We start from the raw sequence: 18,306 nt of genomic DNA on the forward strand, positions 1-18,306 counted from the left end.
TTCCATTCCAACCAGACACTTTATTCTTAATTCCTGTTGAACCTCAGCCATGCAAGGGAAATTAAATCGCAGATAGGGGATATAAAATGTCATCTTGGTTTACCCCAGCAACTACCCCAATCTCCCTACTACATCTCTGCCAAGAGGTGATCCTGATTATGGCTCCACACAGTCAGGGATGGGAACTTGCTCCCTCCAGGGCAGCTGATGGTAAATTGTTGTCTGATTGTTCTCCTGAATTGGTCTGTTCAGTAGCTTCTTCCACTGGCCATGGAGGAGCCCGCCCCCCAGCTCCTGGGGCCATTCACGAATGGACCTTACACCAAGTACCTAATCCTGGGGCTCATCTAGAGGATGCTGGCCCTGAAGATGGGGGGCTGGGTCGAGAGGGCCAACTTCCCTCTCAGGGATGGGTGGAACACCTACCCGTGGTAGCAGGCCTAGCCCTGGGAACTCAGCTGTGGTCCCTTCCTGGATCCTTCCTGATTCTCTCAGGCAGGCTGGGGCTTATTTCTCTTCCTTGTCCATAGGTCTCACGGGCCAGGCCTGCCATAAGGTCGACAAGTGGCTGGCTGACTTCCTCTCCCGGTCCAGATACAAGGGCATTCCAGCTAGAACAGTGTGTTCATCTTCTAGAACCCAGCAAAGCCTTAGCCGAACAACCAGGAGGTCAGTTTAGTCATCAAATTTCAGTGTGGGCTTTCTTTGGAGTCAGGTTACAGAAAGAGGGAGTAGAAAGAGGACTCGAGGCTTCCTTCTGGTTCTGGGTGCTTTGAACTAGCCAGGTATTTTAATCTACATTCTCATTTTATTTTCATGACTGCCCCATGACTACTGTTCTTGCCAACTCCCCCCACTTCCCGGCATCCCCCATGCCCACATTTGACGGATGAGGGGACTAAGGCAGAAAGAGGTTCAGAAGGAGGCAGGCCCAGGACTAGAGTTCAAATCTCCAGCTAGGGTGCTCAGTTCCAGACCTGCTCAGCCTACCTGGCTTCTGCTCCTGCCCCTCCCTTAATCCATAACCAGTGGGCCAGGGCTTGAGAGCTAGGCCCTCAGCTCGGGGGGTGTATCTGGCTGCCGGCAGGGGTGAGACAGCTGGAAGGCCTCCAAAGCCAGCAGTGTCTTGTTGATGCGGCTGATGGTGGGGTAGGGAGTGAGATCCACCTTGAACCTGTGGCAGAGAGAAACCCACCTAAGCCAAGGCCTGTGGGGGCACAGGGAGACTGCCCTGTAGCACAGCTAAGGACACAGTGGCAGGGCTGCGTGAGGTCCAAGGGGCAGGCCAGGGAAAGACTAGGAAGCCTTATTCCCATGTTGCTCTTTGGGGATGCGCAGGTCTTGTGCAGTATCATTTGGCATTGCTGTCATCTACTGTTCCTATTGCAGCAATGGCTATCTGTTGAGGACCTACCATGGGTAAGGCACCACTGGCATTTATATATATACAGCTTCTCTCCACCCCGAGCCCAGGCAGAAGCTCTTGAGGGCAGGTGTGTATCACACATTCCCATGTTTCCAGCAGGTCCCGGTGCAATGCCTCCTACAGAGAGACACTGAGGGGCTGCTGCAGGGAAGGCAGGGGAGGAGCTCACTTCCGGGCACACCATACCTGGACGCAGCAGGCAGGTGCTTTGGGGAGCCACCTCCTCTAAGGAGCAGGGGCTGTGAAGGGTTAGCTGGGGCTGCAGAGGGCTGGTAGGGCATTTCACTGATTTCTTCCCTCCCTCCCCCTCCCAGGCCAAAGTGGCTATGTGGCCTAGCATGGTGGGCTCTTCGGCCAGCTGGGGAAAATCTCTGTATGAAACGTTCCCTCATTAGCTGAGGTGGAAGGCCTGACTGTGGTAAGGGGCTGGAGTATTTTGAGGCAGAGGGTGAAAGGCAGGCTTCTCACCTACCTTTCGGCATTTGCCACCTGAGGGACTAGACACAAATCAGCCATGGAAACCTGAAAGAGAGTCGGGGTGGGGGTGGGGAGGTGGTCTGTGTCAGGGCATACCCCCACCCCCACCCCTCCTGCTGAGCTGGTGATATCCCCTGACCTTCCCATCTGCCCCTGGCTATTCCACCCCACTGCCCCCAACCCTCTCCACTGGTCTCCCCAGGATCTGCCTGAATCTGCTGCCCGGGGCTGAGGCACTTCTCCCTGGTCATGCTGCAGCTGCCCTGACAACCAGCTCTGTGGGTGGTCAGAGGTTTCATAGCCTTGTTGGATGTTACTGCACTTGTTAAAAGCTGCCATCAACCTCCCAGCAGGGAGGACATGCCACACCAGGACCTTAGCATTGGGAGTCCAGGGCACAAGAATCCTAGCATCTCACAATTGGGAGGGCATGGAGGCATCATCTAGTCCAATCCCTCATCTCATGCCAGGGCCCCCTCAGCAGCTCAGTAAGGTCTTCTGGCTTGAATACCTCCAGGAAAGAGAAACTCACTTCCTCTTGAGGCAACTTAGTAGGAATGAACTGAGGAGCTCCCCATGAGGAGCTCCCCATGAGCTACCCTCTGGGATGCCCAATGGCCCAGAAAGGAGGCTCTTGGGTGCCTGACCCCCTCCTGCCTCTCATGATTGCCTCCTCTGTGGTGGATGGAGTTGGCTGATATAAGGGGAAGAGCTGCAGGCCTGGCAGGCAGGCCAGGGAAGCCCTTACCTCATCTTCCACACAGTACTTCCCCGCTGTGCTCTGCAGGATCTGCTCCAGAGCTGTGAGAAGGCCACAGGGACAATCTTACTCTGGGCACAGAACGAGAGCCCCACCTTTTCTGGGCCTTGGGCTCCACAGCTATGGAATGGGTGGTGATCTACAGGATGGGCACTCAGAGGAGATGAGTGCTGGGGGGTGGAGGTGGGGTATGTAGCAGCCAGGTCTGGAGAAAATCGATGGGGAGGACATGATGTTCCCTGGGCTCAATTCCCTCCCCAAAGTGGACAGACCAATGGGATTGCATTCTGCTGGCCTTGGTTTCCTGGGTGGAATGGGCGGTGAAGCAGAGGCTGGGCCATCTGAAGGTACTGAGGTTTCCAGGAGGCCATGTCTGGATGCCCACCCAGCCTTCACAGCCCTGTCCCAGCCCGGCCCTCACCCACACCACTGTGAGGAACAAAGCATCCTGGGAGGCTGCTTCAGACAACGGGCCCCTGGGTGCAAGAAGTCATTTCTCCAGGACACCTCTGGGAAGCTTATGAGAGGACAGACTCACCATTAAAGCCAGAACAGATGGCATTCTGGGCCCAGGTCAGCTGATTCTCCTGACTCAACTGCTTCAAGACAGACAGGTTCTGTGCAGCCCAAGGAAAATCTGTGATTGGTTTTGAGATCCAACCCCCCTCTCCGCCCCCGGGAGGAAGCTCAGTTTCCACTGGCCCTGGTTGTGCACCCGTTTCTCCCCCCTCACCTGCTATCCCCCATTAGGGCCCTGAGATTAGAGGTTAGAGGGAGGGGCAATCCCAGCAGGCCCCGTCAGGCTGCCCCTGTAGCTGAAAGCCAAGTGTCTGGCAGGGTTGCACAAGAGTGGAGCAGGTGTGGCTAAAACCTGAAGCCCACCACCCTTGCACCCAATGCTTCTCCTTTGGGTGGTTCCTCGTGAGGAAAGAGCGCACCACAAAAGGTGAGGCGAAGTGGGATGGGGGAGGTGTATAGGGCTGGCTTTTAGGACACTGGAACTCAGGTTCCATTCGTGCGCCCTGGAGCCATTTCTCTTCTGGGCTTCAGTTTCCTCATCTGTAAAATGGAGATGCCTGTCTGATCCACCCTCTTTTGTGGGAAAGTGGATGTGGCTCAAGCGATTGGGCTCCCATCTACCATATAGGAGGTTCAGAGTTTGATTCCTGGGGCCTCCTGGTGAAGGCAAGCTGGCCCGCGCAGCAAGCAGAGAGCTGGCCCACACGGAGTACTGGCCAGCTCAGCAAGCTGGCCAGAGCAGAGAGCTGGTGCAGCAAGATGGTGCAACAAAAAGAGATACAGAGGAGAGACAATAAGAGATGCAACAGACCAGGGAACTGAGGTGGCACAAGAGATTGAGCACCTCTCTCCTACTCCGAAAGGTCCCAGGATCAGTTCCTGGTGCCGCCTAAAGAGAAGATAAGCAGACACAGAAGAACACACAGCAAATGGACACAGAGAGCAGCCAATAAGGGGGAAAGGGGGAGAAATAAATCTTAAAGCACACACACATACACACACACATATAACATGACATACAGGATGGGAGGGCATGAACATGCAGCCAAGAGGCCTTTGCTCTGCCACTAATCAGCTAAGAGTCTTGGGAAAGGCACTCCACCTTTCCAGACTTAACTTCCTCATTTGAAAAGCCAGGGGTTAGCAGAGATCAACTGCTTTAACCTTTTTTTTTTTTAGTATGTTTGTTTCACAGGGAAAACTTTTTTCAAACAAGTTCTTGTCAGAATCCCCAAATATGATCTAAAACAGATCAAAGAGATCCTACTCCGGTCAAAGGAGGGAGGCCTGGACCTGGGTCTGCTCCGCCTCTCCCCTGCTGCCTCGAGCACATCTGGCTGAGACCTTGGAAACTTAGGAGGCCCCTGGATGGTGTGATATCTAGGCTCCCTCCCTGCCCTCTGCCAGGCGCCCCCCCCAGGCCAGGCACCTCACTGTGGGCTCGCCACAGTGGGTGCAGGGGAAGGTAAGAGAGGGTGAGGGTGAGAGGGTGAGCAAGGGTGTGAGCGGCCAGGTGCCACACCTGCAGGGGCTGGATGCCGCCAGTGATGAGGTCGGAAATCATGCGCACGCTGGCCCTCTTCTTGGGGTCCTGAGGCAGGAGGCGCGGAGTGGGCCGAGTCTCCTCCAGGTACTCAATGATGGCCAGCTGTCCAGGTGGTGGGAGGGTAGTGAGGCAGGGAGGGGGCCTTGGAACCCTGGGCCACAGGGTAGGGGGCCAGCAAACCCCTCCCTCTCCTCCAGTTGGGCCCCCACAAGCCAAGAGGCTCTCCAGGTGGGAAGAGATCTTTTTGGACCGGTGTCTGGCAGAACACAGCTCCCCATATGTTTGAGTCTCCCCTCCCTCTATCCAACGAATACTTATTAAGCCCCTACTCTGTGCCAGGCACCTGGGCCACATACCGTCAAGGAAGCCTGCCAGGTGCTCTGGTCCAGGGCCCCACTCTCACGTGGGCACTCCCCAAATCCTGCACTCACCGACTGGCCAATGGTGATTCCATCAATCTTCAGGGCTGGCACCTGCCTCATGGGATTCAGCGCCTGGAATTCTGCAGAGAACTGTGGCGATAGGGGCCTGAGGGCGAGGTGCCTGGCCTGAGCAGGCCAGAGCAGAAACCAGGCAGGCGGAAGGCCCTCCCACAGCCACACCTGCGGCTGGCCTGACGTCCACACCTCCCTGTCCCGGGGAAGGCCCTGGCTCCTAGGCCTTCGTGGTCCCTGGGGAATCCAGGCAGAATCCTGAACCCTGGTGTCTGCTGAGCTTTAGGCTTCACCACAATGCGCTTTTTGCAGTGCGGCCACCAAGGCAGTTCCTGCACAAGCCGGAGGGTCTGGTATGGGGCAAGGACTCCCTGCCACCTGGGGGCGGGCACTGGAGAGGCTGGGCTGTGGTGCGGAGCCTGGCACCTGGTGCTGCCAACAGCTCCACTGGCTGCACAGCCTGCCGCCATGCCCCACAAGGAGAGCCAGCAGCCTCCTCTGCCCGTGGGGACCACAGAACACAGGTTCACCTTCCTGGCGACAGAAGTCTGCACCCCCTGCCTGCTACCTCTCTAAGGCCCCACTCCCACATTTGGGCTCTGGGATGGCCTCCTTACCTGCTGCCCCCCATCCTTTATGAGGTTGATGGGTATTGTCTCATAGTCGATTCCTTTCAAGGCCAAAGCTGGGACAGACCACAAACAGCAGTCAGGGCACAGCCTTCAGCCACCCTCCCAAGGCAAGAGCCCTTCCCAAGGTGAGAAGAGGCTGCAGAGGGAGGTGTCCCCACACGCTGTTTGCGGCCCAGCTTGGCCCTATCCCTTCCCTCCTACTCTCTTGGTCACCACCCACTTCCCTAGCCCAGGTCCACGAGGCTCTGCTTCTCTCTCCCTGACCTCTCAGAGGCCTCACTCAGCACCAACAGGGCCCTCGATAAAGATGGGTGCCCAGCCCCATCATCCTGGGACACTGTGGGCTCCTGGAGGACAGCAGGGATGTGTCCTGTTCATCTCCCACCCCTCCCACCCCCAGCCCTTCAAACAGTGGCAAGCAGGCTTATTTGTTGGAGACGATGGAGACATGCAATTATTCCCTCTTAAAGATATCTAAGGGGACAACGTCCCAAGGGAAGGTGTTTTGCTCAAGTGACCCCAGAGCACACACAGAGAGACAATACTTTTTCTGTTTGGAGGATTCCTCCCTGGCAAGCTCTGTTCTCAACACTGTTTACTATGAATTCCAAGTGGGACATCAGGGCTTTTTGGTGGTCTCAGAGCATTTGCTATGACTCCCAGCGCCGGCATTTCCTCTCCAACTCCTTAGATAATTTTTCCCAGGGAATGAGGAAGGTAAAAACGCTGGGGTCAACCCTAGTGGAGAAGACTGTGTGGGTGTGTGCATGCACACCTGTGTATTAAAATGTGGTGATGGCAGAGTGCTGACCAGCATGCTGGCCCGTGGAGGAGTGCCGGCCCATGCAGAGAGCTGGCACAGCAAGGTGACGCAACAAAAAGAAACACAGAGGACAGACAATAAGAGAGACAGCAGACCAAGGAGATGAGGGGGCACAGGAGATTGAGTGCCTCTCTCCCACTCCAGCAGGTCTCAGGATCAGCTCCCAGTGCCGCCTAAAGAGAAGACAAGCAGACACAGAAGAACACACAGTGAATGGACACAGAGAGCAGACAGCGAGTACAAAACAATGAGGGTGGGAAAGATAAATAAATAAATCTTTAAAAAACACCCACACAAAAACGTGGCGATGGAAGCGGCTGGGGCCAAGCAGGAGAGGCTGGGGCCTGCAGACCCTGCAGAGGTGCCCCTCAGATTGCTCGGCTTCTGGGCCAGGTCCAGGGAAAAGGCTTCCTCTGGCACCCAGTGCTCCTGCCTTACTGACTCCAGCAAATGCCAAGTGACTCTGACTCAGAGGAGGCACCAGGCAGGATGGCTTAGCAGATAGGGTCCTGCGATGGACGCAGGCTGCCTGACCCCAAATGTCACCCAATTCATTCGCTAGCTGTGTGGCCTCAGGAAAGTAACTTCATAAACCTCTGCGCCTCACTTTGCTTGTCTGACAAGCAGCATAGTGTGGTAGGTAAGAACATGAACTTGGAGCCAGACCACCTGGATTCAAATTCCAGCGAGTCCTCTGACTAGCCGCGTGAGCTCGCCAAGTTACTTAACTTCCCTATGCCTCCGTTTCCTCATCTGTTCAAGGCAGGGTGGGGGGCACGATAGTGTATCCCTCGTAGAGCTCTTGGGGTTCCAATGTGATCATGGCCATAAAAGCACTGAGCACAGAGCTGCCCCACAATCAGAATAGTTAGGACCTTTGCGTTAAGCTGAGAGAGGGCAGGGTCAAGCTAGGAATAGACCAGAGGCCCCCTTTCTGCTTCCCTGAGGCCTGTGGGATTGACACTGCCCAGGTCTGTTTAATTTGTCAGACCAAACAAGATAATAAGCTCTTCCTTGCCAGTCACCAGGGACCTTTGGATTTTGTGAGGCTGCTTTCAGCACTGTTGCTAAGATGCTTTGGAGAGCAGTGTGCAGAGAGAGGTCAGTGCCAAGAGAATAAAACAACTCTTCTCCTCCCGCCACGACTCGCCTCTTCTTGGACTTCTGGAGCACAAGGTGCTGTTCAGGGTTGGGAGGTGGGGTCAGGAGACAGGGATGTTGGCTGCGACGAGGAAACCCTGACCGAGCACCCAGGGCTCCCTCCACCCTACCCCACCCGATCCAGGTGCTCAGCTTGGTGGAGGCGCAGCTCTTACCGATTCGAACTCTCCATGAGCAGGAGCTTCGGAAATAGGAATAGAGGATGGGCTGAGGAGAGAGGGCAAGGGGCATGTTAGCTTGTGCTTGATGGGTTCCTGCCCCCAGGAGCCCACTGGAGAGGAGGCACCAGCTCCCACCCCAGGGATTCTGAGCCAGTGCTGTTTCCTCCCATCCCAGCAGGCCTGCTTCCTCAGCTCAGACTCAGAGCTCTCTGGCTCAGAGGCTCCTGGGGGCCAGGTGGGAACACTTGCCTCCAAACTGTGCTGGCATGGGTTCCGGAGGTGGGAGCAGCATCCAAGGGGGCAGCCACCCTGGAAATGCCTTCCTTACCTTGGCAGATTCTGCCATGATGCCAATTGGACCCTTGGATTCCCAGGGAATATTGCCTGTCACCGCACTGTGGGGCGAGGGAAGAACTCTGAAGGGGAGGATCCCACCAGCCAATGGAGAAGCTGGCTGAGAAAAGACACCAGGGGAACTTGAACTCTGGTCAGCAAAGGCAACTGTTTTCAACTTGTGGGAAGTTCCTCATGCAAATAACTTTCATTTTCCTGGTGCAATCAGGGTGTCCTGGGCAGACAGCGTGGCCTGGTATTGAGCAAATAGTTTGTGTGGTGCAGTGGGCTAGGAGCTGGCATGCCTGGGCACTGGGCCCAGTGCATGAACCAGCTCTGCATGACCCTGGCCAAATCTCTTCCCTTCTCTAGTCTTCAGCAATGTCTGTAAAATGAGGAGTTGCCCTAAAGTTTTGGCTTAGATTCCTTTCAGCAGTGGCAGAAAAGAAGGAATCCTATTTCTTTGGTGTTTTGGTGTCCATCTCTCCCCCACCCATCAGTCTTCCAGGCACTCAGCTGGCCTCATAAAAATAGTTGGCAGATATGCCATTCATTCCAAAGGTGAGGTTGCAAGTGGGCAACTCATGGCAGCTACATCCAGTCCTCACAAGTGTTCTGTTTGGTCTATACAGTATTCGAAAACGTTTCAATTCGTTGCCAACATTTAAAAATCAGGATGTTTCATATACAAATTTTTAAAATATCTGGAGACTGTGGGTTTAGGTTCCTGAGTAGCAACAACTGACTGGAGTCTATTAGTGGCCCCCTCAATCAGGAAACGCTCTTTCTGATCTTACATGACCCCTACCTGCCTATTTCACTCATTTTTTTTTTTTTAATTTCTCTCTGCCCACCCACCCCCCAGTTGTCTGCTCTCTGTGTCCATTCGCTGTGTGTTCTTCTGTGACCGCGTCTATCCTTATCAGTGGCACCGGGAATCTGTGTTTCTTTTTGTTGCATCATCTTGCTCTGTCAGCTCTCTGTGTGTGGTGCCATTCTTGGGCAGGCTGCGCTTTCTTTCGCGCTGGGCGGCTCTCCTTATGGTGTGCACTCCCTGCGCATGGGGCTCCCCTACGCGGGGGACACCCCTGCGTGGCAGGGCATTCCTTGCGCACATCAGCACTGCGCATGGGCCAGCTCCACATGGGTCAAGGAGGCCCGGGGTTTGTGGTAGGCAGATGCCCTATCCACGGGGCCAACTCTGCTTCCCGATTTCACTCATTTTTGATACCTCTGGGACCCTGGAAGCAGCTGAGTGGGTGACCTTTCTTCTGAAGTTTTAAGGGTCTTAGGTTTGATTTCCTTGGTGCTTATTGGTAACCAGCTGTTTTAGTTTGCCAAAGAGCTGCCAATGCAAAATACCAGAAATAGGTTGGCTTTTTATAAAGGCGATTTATCTGGGTAAAAGCTTGCAGTTCCAAGGCCATGAAAAGTTCAAATCAGGGCACCCATAAGAGGTGCTTTCGCATCAAAGTCAGCTCAAAGCAAGATGCTTGCCGATCTCTGCTGAGGCCTTAGCCTTCCTCTCTGGGCTCACTGTCTCCTCTTGAGCTGCTCTGTGGGCACGGCCTCTTTGAGCCTCTTGGGGGCTTCTGTTTTTCTGCAGTCTTTTCTCTCACATTGCAGAATCAAATATGCTTGCTCCCTTTTCCTGTGTCTATCTATCCCTCTGTGTCTCCCTTTATATCAGATCCAGCATGGGGGTGCAGACTCAACATGAATCATGCCCCACTGACGTAATCCAGTCAAATTGGTGGTACACCCACAGAAATGAGTTAGTTTAAAACACAATCTTTTGCTTTTGGGATTTACAAAATTCCCACACCAGCATTTCAAAGCAGGATCCTGGACACAGTCACCAGTAATTAGCACTCATGACTCTTCAGGCAGACACGTTTATCCATATGGATGGAGAACTCAACAGAAATTTTCAGATCCCCCATCTACCCTTCTTACCACATGTTTTACGGAATTCCCCCCTCCCCTCTGCCCTGCACACTAAGTTGCTATTTTAACCTACTTTTACCATCCCTGCTCAACAACTCAGTCTTTTACATGGGTCAGGGCACAAGCAGGAACCTAGGCCATTCCAGTTTAACCGAGGGTTAAGAATTAACAAATAATTATGATTACTATATCATTATATAGATGCCTTTATATTATACAATAGCAAAAGTTATTACTGAAACTGGCAAGAGTGGTCCTACTACTGCGACAGTAACCACTCCACTCACCTCTGTTTAATATCCATATGAAAGACCTGTAACTGACCTTTGCTCTGTACACCCCATCCCAAATCCCTGCAACTGACCCTGGTGTGCTACCCCACCCCAGTCCATCCTGTTCAGCCCCTTAATGCTTATTAATAAAGGAACTGGTATTCAGCTTCACTCCATTTATTCATTAGCACCCCGATGTTATAAAATATTAGAACTTCTCAGCTCTAGGAATCAGTTTTGGGCTAGAAGGCCACTGTGCTCCATTGCTTGTGCAATCAATAAAACTCTCTTTGAAATCCTAGTGTCTCAGGATTTGGCTTTAAAGATGTATCAGGAGATAATTTGCTTTTGCTTGGCATCACTAAGGTGGTTTCTGAATCTGGAAGATCCAACCTGAACCTTAAGGCACCCTTTGTGGAGAAAGTAAAGTTGGTCCTAGCGTGCAGGGCAGGTGTAGGCAGCATATGTCCTTTGAAGGGGAGGAGTCAGGCAGCCATAATTGGATGCTCTCTGCTGGAGGTGCAGCCTCTTCCTTCCCAGGCCAATAGGCAGGGAGGCCTCTACAGGGTCAGACATTAGCTTAACTTCCTGAAGAAATGCTTTACCAAATTAATATTACACGTTTGCCTCATATTGATGGTGATTACAGAGTCACGGTAAATGCCACTATGCTTCCACTGCTCCTTGGCCCATAAGTAGGAACCTGAAATCTCTTAATTTCTGCTCTTTCTCTTAAAATAACTATATAAACCATGGCATGTTCCCTTTTGCACGGTGTAGAGCTAAATTTTAAGCTCAAGTAAAGTATCCATCTCCCGGAAGAATTTTGTTTCCAATCCAAATCTGAATTCTGATTACCAGATTTTATTTTTAATCTCTTACACATGATTTTAGAAAGACTCCTAAAAGCTCACTTGGAAGGGGGGCAGGGAGATTTATATATTACTAAAGTTATGCCATATCTCACCTGATGTTCCACCTCCCTTCGAGCTGCAACAGCGGTTCTCCAACCTTAATGCAAGAATCATCTGAAGCGCTCATTAAATATGCAGATTCCCGGGCCCGTTCCACTAGAGCCTGATACAGTGGTTCTGGGGCGGGCCCCGGGACATGCATGTTTAACCCGGGAAGCTTCCCTGGTGATTGTGAAGGCTTAAGGTGCCATTGGCTCCTCTCGCCTCAGGTGCTCTCTTAAAATGCAAAAAATCACTGGACGGCCATCCCTTAACCGTTGGGGGCTATCTGGCCGTCCGGTGAAGACAAAAGAATGCAGGGCTGTGTGAAATGGGAAGCGAGGGGCGACGTTCAGAAGCCCTACAAGAAATGAAACCCGACAGATGGTACAAAGGACACGACAACACCTGGCACGCTCCACCACAAGGTGCCTCCCTTGGCCCTTTCCTCCCCCGCCAGACACCAGGGAGCACTACGCAGGCGCAGAGCGTGCTCAGCGAACTGCATGCTGGGAGTCGTTGCCTGAGCGAGCGGCTCACCTTTGGCCCCGCCCCCTAGGACTGCTCGGCGTTTCTAACTAGGGCCCCTCTCCCCGGGTGCCGGGCACAGACCTTCCCTGCTTGCATCTGGCACTTCGGGCAACCCCTCTTCCAGGCCGAGAAGCTTCGCGCCTGGGATTGGCCGACTTGTCGAGGATTAAGGCCCAGTGAGACAACGACAAGCCAGAACCGTGGCTATCCTCTCGGTAAAGCGAGGGGTTGGACTAGGATGAGTTTTTATTTCTCTTCTAGTTCGCTCCGCCCCCCCGCCGCGCCCCCACTCCTGGCACTGTCGGGAGTTGCAGTCCCTTGAGCCCGTTGTCTCTCCTGCCCTGTCCTCCCTGGTCCTTCCAGTCCCGTCATGCTCTGCGCCACTGGCCCCCTCTTAGCGACCGGGGCGGAGACCACGCTGCCCGCCCAGCCCAGAGTCCGGGGCTCCGCGCTCCGCTGTCGGCGGAGGGAACTACATTTCCCAGGCGACCCTGAGCTGCCCTTTTGTGACTTCTTGGCGTGGCGGCTGACACGACCAAGCGTGCCTCCGGGCCGGAGGGCGACCCTGAGGAGGGGAAGGATGCCGCCGGTGGTGGGCGGAGGCCTGGCAGGGTCTGAGCTGCGCCCCCGGCGGGGCCGCTGTGTACCCCCGGCTGCTAGGGCCGCGGGCCGGGCCGCGGCCGCTGAGGATGCAGCGCGAAGCCCCAAACGGCCTGCTGGGGGCTCGCGGCGCTTCGAGGTGGCCGGTGGGTGGGCCCTGCTGGCCCTGGTGACGCTGCTGTCCTTCGCCACCCGCTTCTACCGTCTGGACCAGCCGCCGCACATCTGGTGAGTGACGGGAGGGACTCGGCGGGCACCATGGCAACCGAGAGGGAGGGACGCCGCCCTCTGATTGGCCCCAGGGCTCGGACCGGGCGGGACGGAATTGGCAGTTGGAGGGGAGGGGCTGCCGTGCTGGGGGTCGGGTCTCTGGTGGTTGCCTCTGGCGGGGGCAGCCCCTGTGAGAGGACTGGTTTTGCGCTGGTGGGTGGCGGTGGGATTCTGCGGATTCGGGGAAGCCGGCTTCATGTCTTCCAGGTTCTGCTGGAGTGCCTCACCTGGCTCTTAAGTGGTGGCTTTTAAAGCTGTGTTGAACTGTCCAAGGAGAACTGGAAATTCGTAGGACAGAATTTCCCAAGGCCTAAATTCTTAAGCCGCAGAACTTTTAGGCGTCAGTGGAAAGGAAAATTCCTAACTGGGTGCCTTCATCCTTGGGAACAGGGACAGTTGGGGTGTCTAGGGATGAGGGCAAAGGTTCCAGGAAGCAGGTCCAGGGTTGTCCTGTGAGAAGAGTTTTTTCCTTAAAGGTTTTTATTCTGTAGGTCTCAGCTGCAGAACAGGGACATGGTCAGATTTCATTAACCAAATGTAAAAAGTGATTTGGTCTCTACCTGGAAGGAAGAAAAGTTTTATGCAAGCTGAAAATGGTTACTTTGTTTGGCCAACAGGTGACACCGTATTTTCTTGGTATCACTGAGGAAAAAGTGTAGATGTCAGAAATGAAACTCCTTGACCACAAAGCAAGCAAACAAACAAACGTCATGTCAGAGTTATTCTACTTGAAAGTTAATTAATTTGCCTGTTACTGTTTTGTGAGTGTTGGCAGGAGAAACAAGACTTCTGGGTCCTGCACGGTCAGCAGGATGAACATCAGCATGTTGGAGTTAGTTTCCCTTGCCCCTTCCTCACATCCCACAGGGTGATCCCATGGGCTGGGATATATTATTACTGCAAAACAGTGGGTTGTATCACTGTTAATGAATAATGAGCTTGAAGAATCTACCATTTTTTAGCAAGTAGTCGGCAAGTATAGATAGAGAGGGAGATATTACTTTTCCCCCCAAAGTTGTTTTCTGCAAACATTACCCTGAGAAATGGCACAGGTAAAATGCAATAGGAGTCTTGCATTCTTGGCATATCAGAAAGATGTGTAGGAGCACGAGAGACCTGTTCTAAAGTCTCACCCCCCCATCCTACACTGTCTTGGCTTCTAGCTAATTTTCACATGAGTGTGCAGCTCTGTTAGCTATTGGTTAATCTGGCTGACAAAGGCTGGGATCAAATTCATTCACTTTTGTCTCATACAGCATTTAATGAAGGCTACTATCATTGGGACTCTAAGCAGCAGGATGAGACTGAACAGCAATATTTACCTCATTCATATCCTCCAAGGTCCTTAGCTCCAAAGAGGGTGTGGGCAAAGGTGATGATTTTCAATGCAGTCCATTGTTCTGATCAACTCTTATTGTAGTCAGCCCTCTGGAGTTGTCATTGGGGCTAGATAGCTGCTACTGCCCAATGGACACCATCAGATTTTCATGAATTTGTGCATCATCCTTGCACAGGGGCAAGCTAATCTCTCTATATTGTTCTAATTTTAGTGCATGTGCTACTGAAGCAAACATGACACCGTCAGCTTTTAATTTAGTCTAGCCATCAGTGAACCAGCATTTAGAGTAGGGGTCCTTAACTTTATTTGTTCCACAGAACCCTTTGCCAGTCAGGTGAAAACCACGGACCCCTTCTCATAGTGTAGCGGCAGATGGTTTTATGGGACTTAACTAGTGTCAGGTCTAACAAGTACTGTAATTTCATAGTATGGGTGAGTGTAAGTGATTTTTCAAGGTATGCAACAACTATAATGTGATGTGAAATGAATATTACTTTATTTTACTACATACATTTGTAAGTGAAGGAAATGCTAGGTTTCAGTTAGAGGTCAGAGAAAATAAAGATAATAAGTTGATTTTTTTTTCAATTCCGGCTCATGCACCCCCTGAAATCAAAGGGTCCATGGACCCCTGGTTAAGAAGCTGTGATTTAGAGGAACCTCTGTGAATTCAGAGTCCATTGAGCCAGCAACTTTGTTTCAGGTAGTGGAGTGGGAGATAGTTTCCCTTAAAAGAGGAAACTGCCATTCAGGCATAAAACTGAGATACCTCTAGGGCAGGGGTTCTTAACAAGAGGTCTGTGAACTTGAATTGAAATTTTAAAAAAAACAACATTATTCTTGTGGAGAAGTGTTGGTGTGGGTGTGATATATTTACTAAATAATACACAGTATAGTGTGGACTTAGTAAGGGGTCTGTGGTTTTTACTTTACTGGCAAAGGGGTCCGTGGAACAAAAAAGGTTAAGAACCCCTGCTCTATGGCCAGGCCAGCGGCACTCTTAAATATACCATTTCCACTTGACAAGCCAGACTTGTTGAGTCCTTCCCTTCTTAGCGGTAGAGTCCAAATTGACCCACCCCAAGTGGGAATATCAGGCCAGAGAGTCCTAAGGCCTTCATGTGTCAGGTGCTTAATTATAACACAAGATACAAGTGTAAATTAATAGCTTTTTTTTTTAAGGGTGTACTTGAAGCATATGTCCAGCAGGTGGTGCTATAATCCTGGGGCATGGCCTTGGTATTCTAATGGCCATTAAGTCATTAAAACTGTGATTTCCCTTTCTCTTCCTACCATTTTATAGTTTCTCCTGGACCACTCCAGAAGGGACAGGAATCACCTCTCTACGGCAGTCCCTGGATAGGATAATTCTTTTTGATACTTAAGGGATCATTACCATACATTCAGCAGTGGAAGCCACAACTATAGTACACTGAAGTGGCCCTAAAGGCCCTACCCACAAGGTCATTTCAGCTTCCCTTCCCCACTAAGAACTTTGATAAGTCTCATTCAGTTGAATTTGGGTGCTTTCCCCCCCATGGAGACTTTTTTTTAAAAAAAGATTTATTAATTTTTCCTCACCTCTGCCACCACCCTATTGTTTTTTGCTGTCTGTGTCCATTTACTGTGTGATCTTCTCTATCTATTTCTCTTTTTTGTCTTCTCATCTTTTTCCTTTAGGATTCAGAGGGATTGGATCCTGAGGGCCTCGGATGTGGAGAGAAGTTCCCTGTCAATTGTGCCACCTTAGTTCCTGGTCTCTGCTACCCTTCACTTTGACTGTCCCCTTCCTCTCTCTTTGGTTGTGTCATCATCTTGCTATGTGGCTCACTTGCACAGACACTGGCTCGCCGTGCAGGCACTTGGCTCACTGCATGAGCACTGGCTTACTATGCAGGCATGCTTTCTTTTCTTTTTCACCAGGAGGTCCCAAGGATCGAACCTGGGTCTTCCCATATGGTAGGCAGAGGCCTTATCAGTTGATCCACATCTGCACCCCCCTCCATGGAGACTTGAACTAAGGAGTCTTAATAGGCATGCATCAGGGGCTGCAGTGACCACACAGATTACATCATTCCCCAGCTAGGAGGGGGGTAGGGAATGGGGAGAGGAGGCTAGCTGTGGGAGTGCTGGGAAGGCTTTTTTTCTCCTGTAGTGCCTTGCTAGGCTTGGCACCACTTCTCTTCCCCAGTGTACTTCCTGGTGTTCAGTGAGTGTCTGGACTCAGAGGCTCTTTTCTTCCTGCCCCTGCACATGCTGCTGCAGCTCCTCTTACAGTCTTAGCACCTTCAGTCACCCCTATGCCTAGCAAGTTCTCCCCACCAAGGAACTGGATAAGGTGGCGATATGAGCACCTGTATCTAACAGAGCCATAAGAGTTTGAGTCCCTCTCCTCCCTGGAGTTCCCTTGGGGGACAGAGAGATGTTGACCTCAGCTTTAATCATCTTACTCCGAAGCAGCTGAGGTTGTGGTAGTGGGGGAGGGATCAGGAGGCATTTAGGGAGAGACTGGCGTTGTGCCAGTAAGCAAGGCACATTGACTTTTGGCTGCAGCCAAATGGGCAGCTGCACACAGCTCATCCAAATAATCTTTCAGTGTTTTCATTTTGCTCGAAGTTCTATATTGAATAGCAAGGTCCTTATTGCTGACACTATTTAAGCATTCAAGACCCTTTTATTCAGCAGCCACATCCAGATTACCTTTTGTCTGGGACGGCAAGGCTTGCTGTACCATTGTTACAATTATATACCTTCCCCCTTTTGCCTAATAACCAAAGCAGCCCAGATGGCTTTTTCAATCTTTCCTCTTTCTGCTTAACCTCATTAACAGGTAGGGCAGTAGGGCACTCTTACTACCCCACTACCACCACTACCACTACTTGGACAAGGTCTTTCGCTACTGGATTCCAGGGAGTCTTCTTGTATCCCCTAATCCAGCCTGTGGAGTCCCTTGTCCTTTTTCTTAGAGAAGCTTTGTTTATACTTGTCACCAAAACTGTCAAGGTGTAGAATTTTATTTTATGCTACTTGCAAACTAGCCTGTCAGTTTGAGTGATGGATCAGAGACAAAGGACTTTATTTGTCACAGTACAGTGAGTGGGATGAACATCAGCATGTTGGCATCATTGGTTCTTCTTGACCCCAAAGCCCCACGAGATGCCGTGGGTCACACACAGTGGGTTGTGTTGCAGATGAGGACTGTTTTAAAGCAAGCAGTAAGTGAGCCTGCTCTTTGTCCCAGAGGAAGACATTGCTTCTTCCCTGGAGGTTGCTTACTGCAAACAAAACTCCGAGAAATAGCCCAGGTTAAAAGTAGTCAGGTCCTTGCATTCTTGGCATGCCTTTCAAGACAGGTAGAGGTGCAAGAGACCTAGGAAGGACTCTCTTTCCCAACACATAAAAGCCAAGGGGGAATGTGGGTGATATGCCTAGTTTTACTTGGGAAACTTAAAAAATAATGTTTTTAAGTTTTTTGAAAACTTAAAAAACGGGATCGAACCTGGGATCTACTTGTGGTATGCTGGCACTGACTACACCAGCTCTCACTTGGGGAACTTTTGAAGTAAAAATTGTATGCCCCCTTGGGAAGCGGACTTGGCCCAGTGGTTAGGGCGTCCGTCTACCACATGGGAGGTCTGCAGTTCAAACCCTGGGCCTCCTTGACCCGTGTGCAGCTGGCCCATGCGCAGTGCTGATGCGCACAAGGAGTGCGTGCCACGCAGGGGTGTCCCCGCATAGGGGAGCCCCACGCGCAAGGAGTTTGCCCCGTAAGGAGAGCCGCCCAGTGCGAAAGAAAGTGCAGCCTGCCTAAGAATGGCGCCACACACGGAGAGCTGACACAACAAGATGATGCAACAAAAAGAAACACAGATTCCCATGTCGCTGACAACAACAGAAGCAGACAAAGAAGAAGACTCAGCAAACAGACACAGAGAACAGACAATGGGGGGGGGCGGGAGAGAAATAAATAAATCTTAAAAAAAAAAAATTGTATGCCCCCTTCAGGGAGCAAATGTGGCTCAAGTGATTGAGTGCCTTCTTCCCACATGGGAGGTCCTGGGTTCAGTTTCTCCTAAAAACAAAGACAAATAACAAGCAAGCAAAAAAGCCAACTTGGGAGCT

The 18,306-nt window shown here is 51.8% G+C and overlaps 2 protein-coding genes and 1 pseudogene across 5 annotated transcripts in view; 1 reads left to right on the top strand and 2 right to left on the bottom strand.

Moving 5' to 3' along the window:
* On the bottom strand, nucleotides 1-12,190 carry GSTZ1 (glutathione S-transferase zeta 1). 3 transcript variants are annotated; one of them, XM_023587409.3, is made up of 11 exons: nucleotides 12,057-12,154; nucleotides 11,459-11,502; nucleotides 8,268-8,334; nucleotides 7,934-7,985; nucleotides 5,780-5,847; nucleotides 5,160-5,240; nucleotides 4,705-4,830; nucleotides 3,202-3,280; nucleotides 2,652-2,704; nucleotides 1,899-1,948; nucleotides 1-1,174 (listed from the first exon to the last, which is right to left on the bottom strand). In XM_023587409.3, the coding sequence occupies exons 1-11, from the start codon at nucleotides 12,069-12,071 to the stop codon at nucleotides 1,048-1,050; spliced, it is 762 nt and encodes a 253-aa protein (XP_023443177.1). In that variant the 5' UTR covers nucleotides 12,072-12,154; the 3' UTR covers nucleotides 1-1,047. The 3 variants fall into 3 exon arrangements, with proteins under 3 accessions (XP_023443177.1, XP_023443178.1, XP_004453610.1); XM_023587410.3 differs by lacking the exon at nucleotides 11,459-11,502 and having other exon boundaries at nucleotides 12,057-12,174; XM_004453553.5 differs by lacking the exons at nucleotides 8,268-8,334; nucleotides 11,459-11,502 and having other exon boundaries at nucleotides 12,057-12,190.
* A 25-nt stretch (nucleotides 12,191-12,215) lies between these two features.
* The window catches only part of POMT2 (protein O-mannosyltransferase 2), a 51,159-nt gene continuing 45,068 nt past the window's right edge, over nucleotides 12,216-18,306 (top strand). The window contains exon 1 of one of the 2 annotated variants that reach the window (XM_058292974.2): nucleotides 12,216-12,803. In XM_058292974.2, the coding sequence (XP_058148957.1) occupies nucleotides 12,346-12,803 (458 nt within the window). In that variant the 5' untranslated portion in view covers nucleotides 12,216-12,345. The remainder of the gene's footprint in view (nucleotides 12,804-18,306) is intronic. The other variant, XM_058292973.1, reaches the window with a different exon arrangement.
* LOC111762974 (U6 spliceosomal RNA) lies at nucleotides 14,315-14,415 on the bottom strand (annotated as a pseudogene).

Source organism: Dasypus novemcinctus, chromosome 3, assembly GCF_030445035.2.
Source record: "Dasypus novemcinctus isolate mDasNov1 chromosome 3, mDasNov1.1.hap2, whole genome shotgun sequence".
Classification (NCBI taxonomy): Eukaryota; Metazoa; Chordata; class Mammalia; order Cingulata; family Dasypodidae; genus Dasypus; species Dasypus novemcinctus.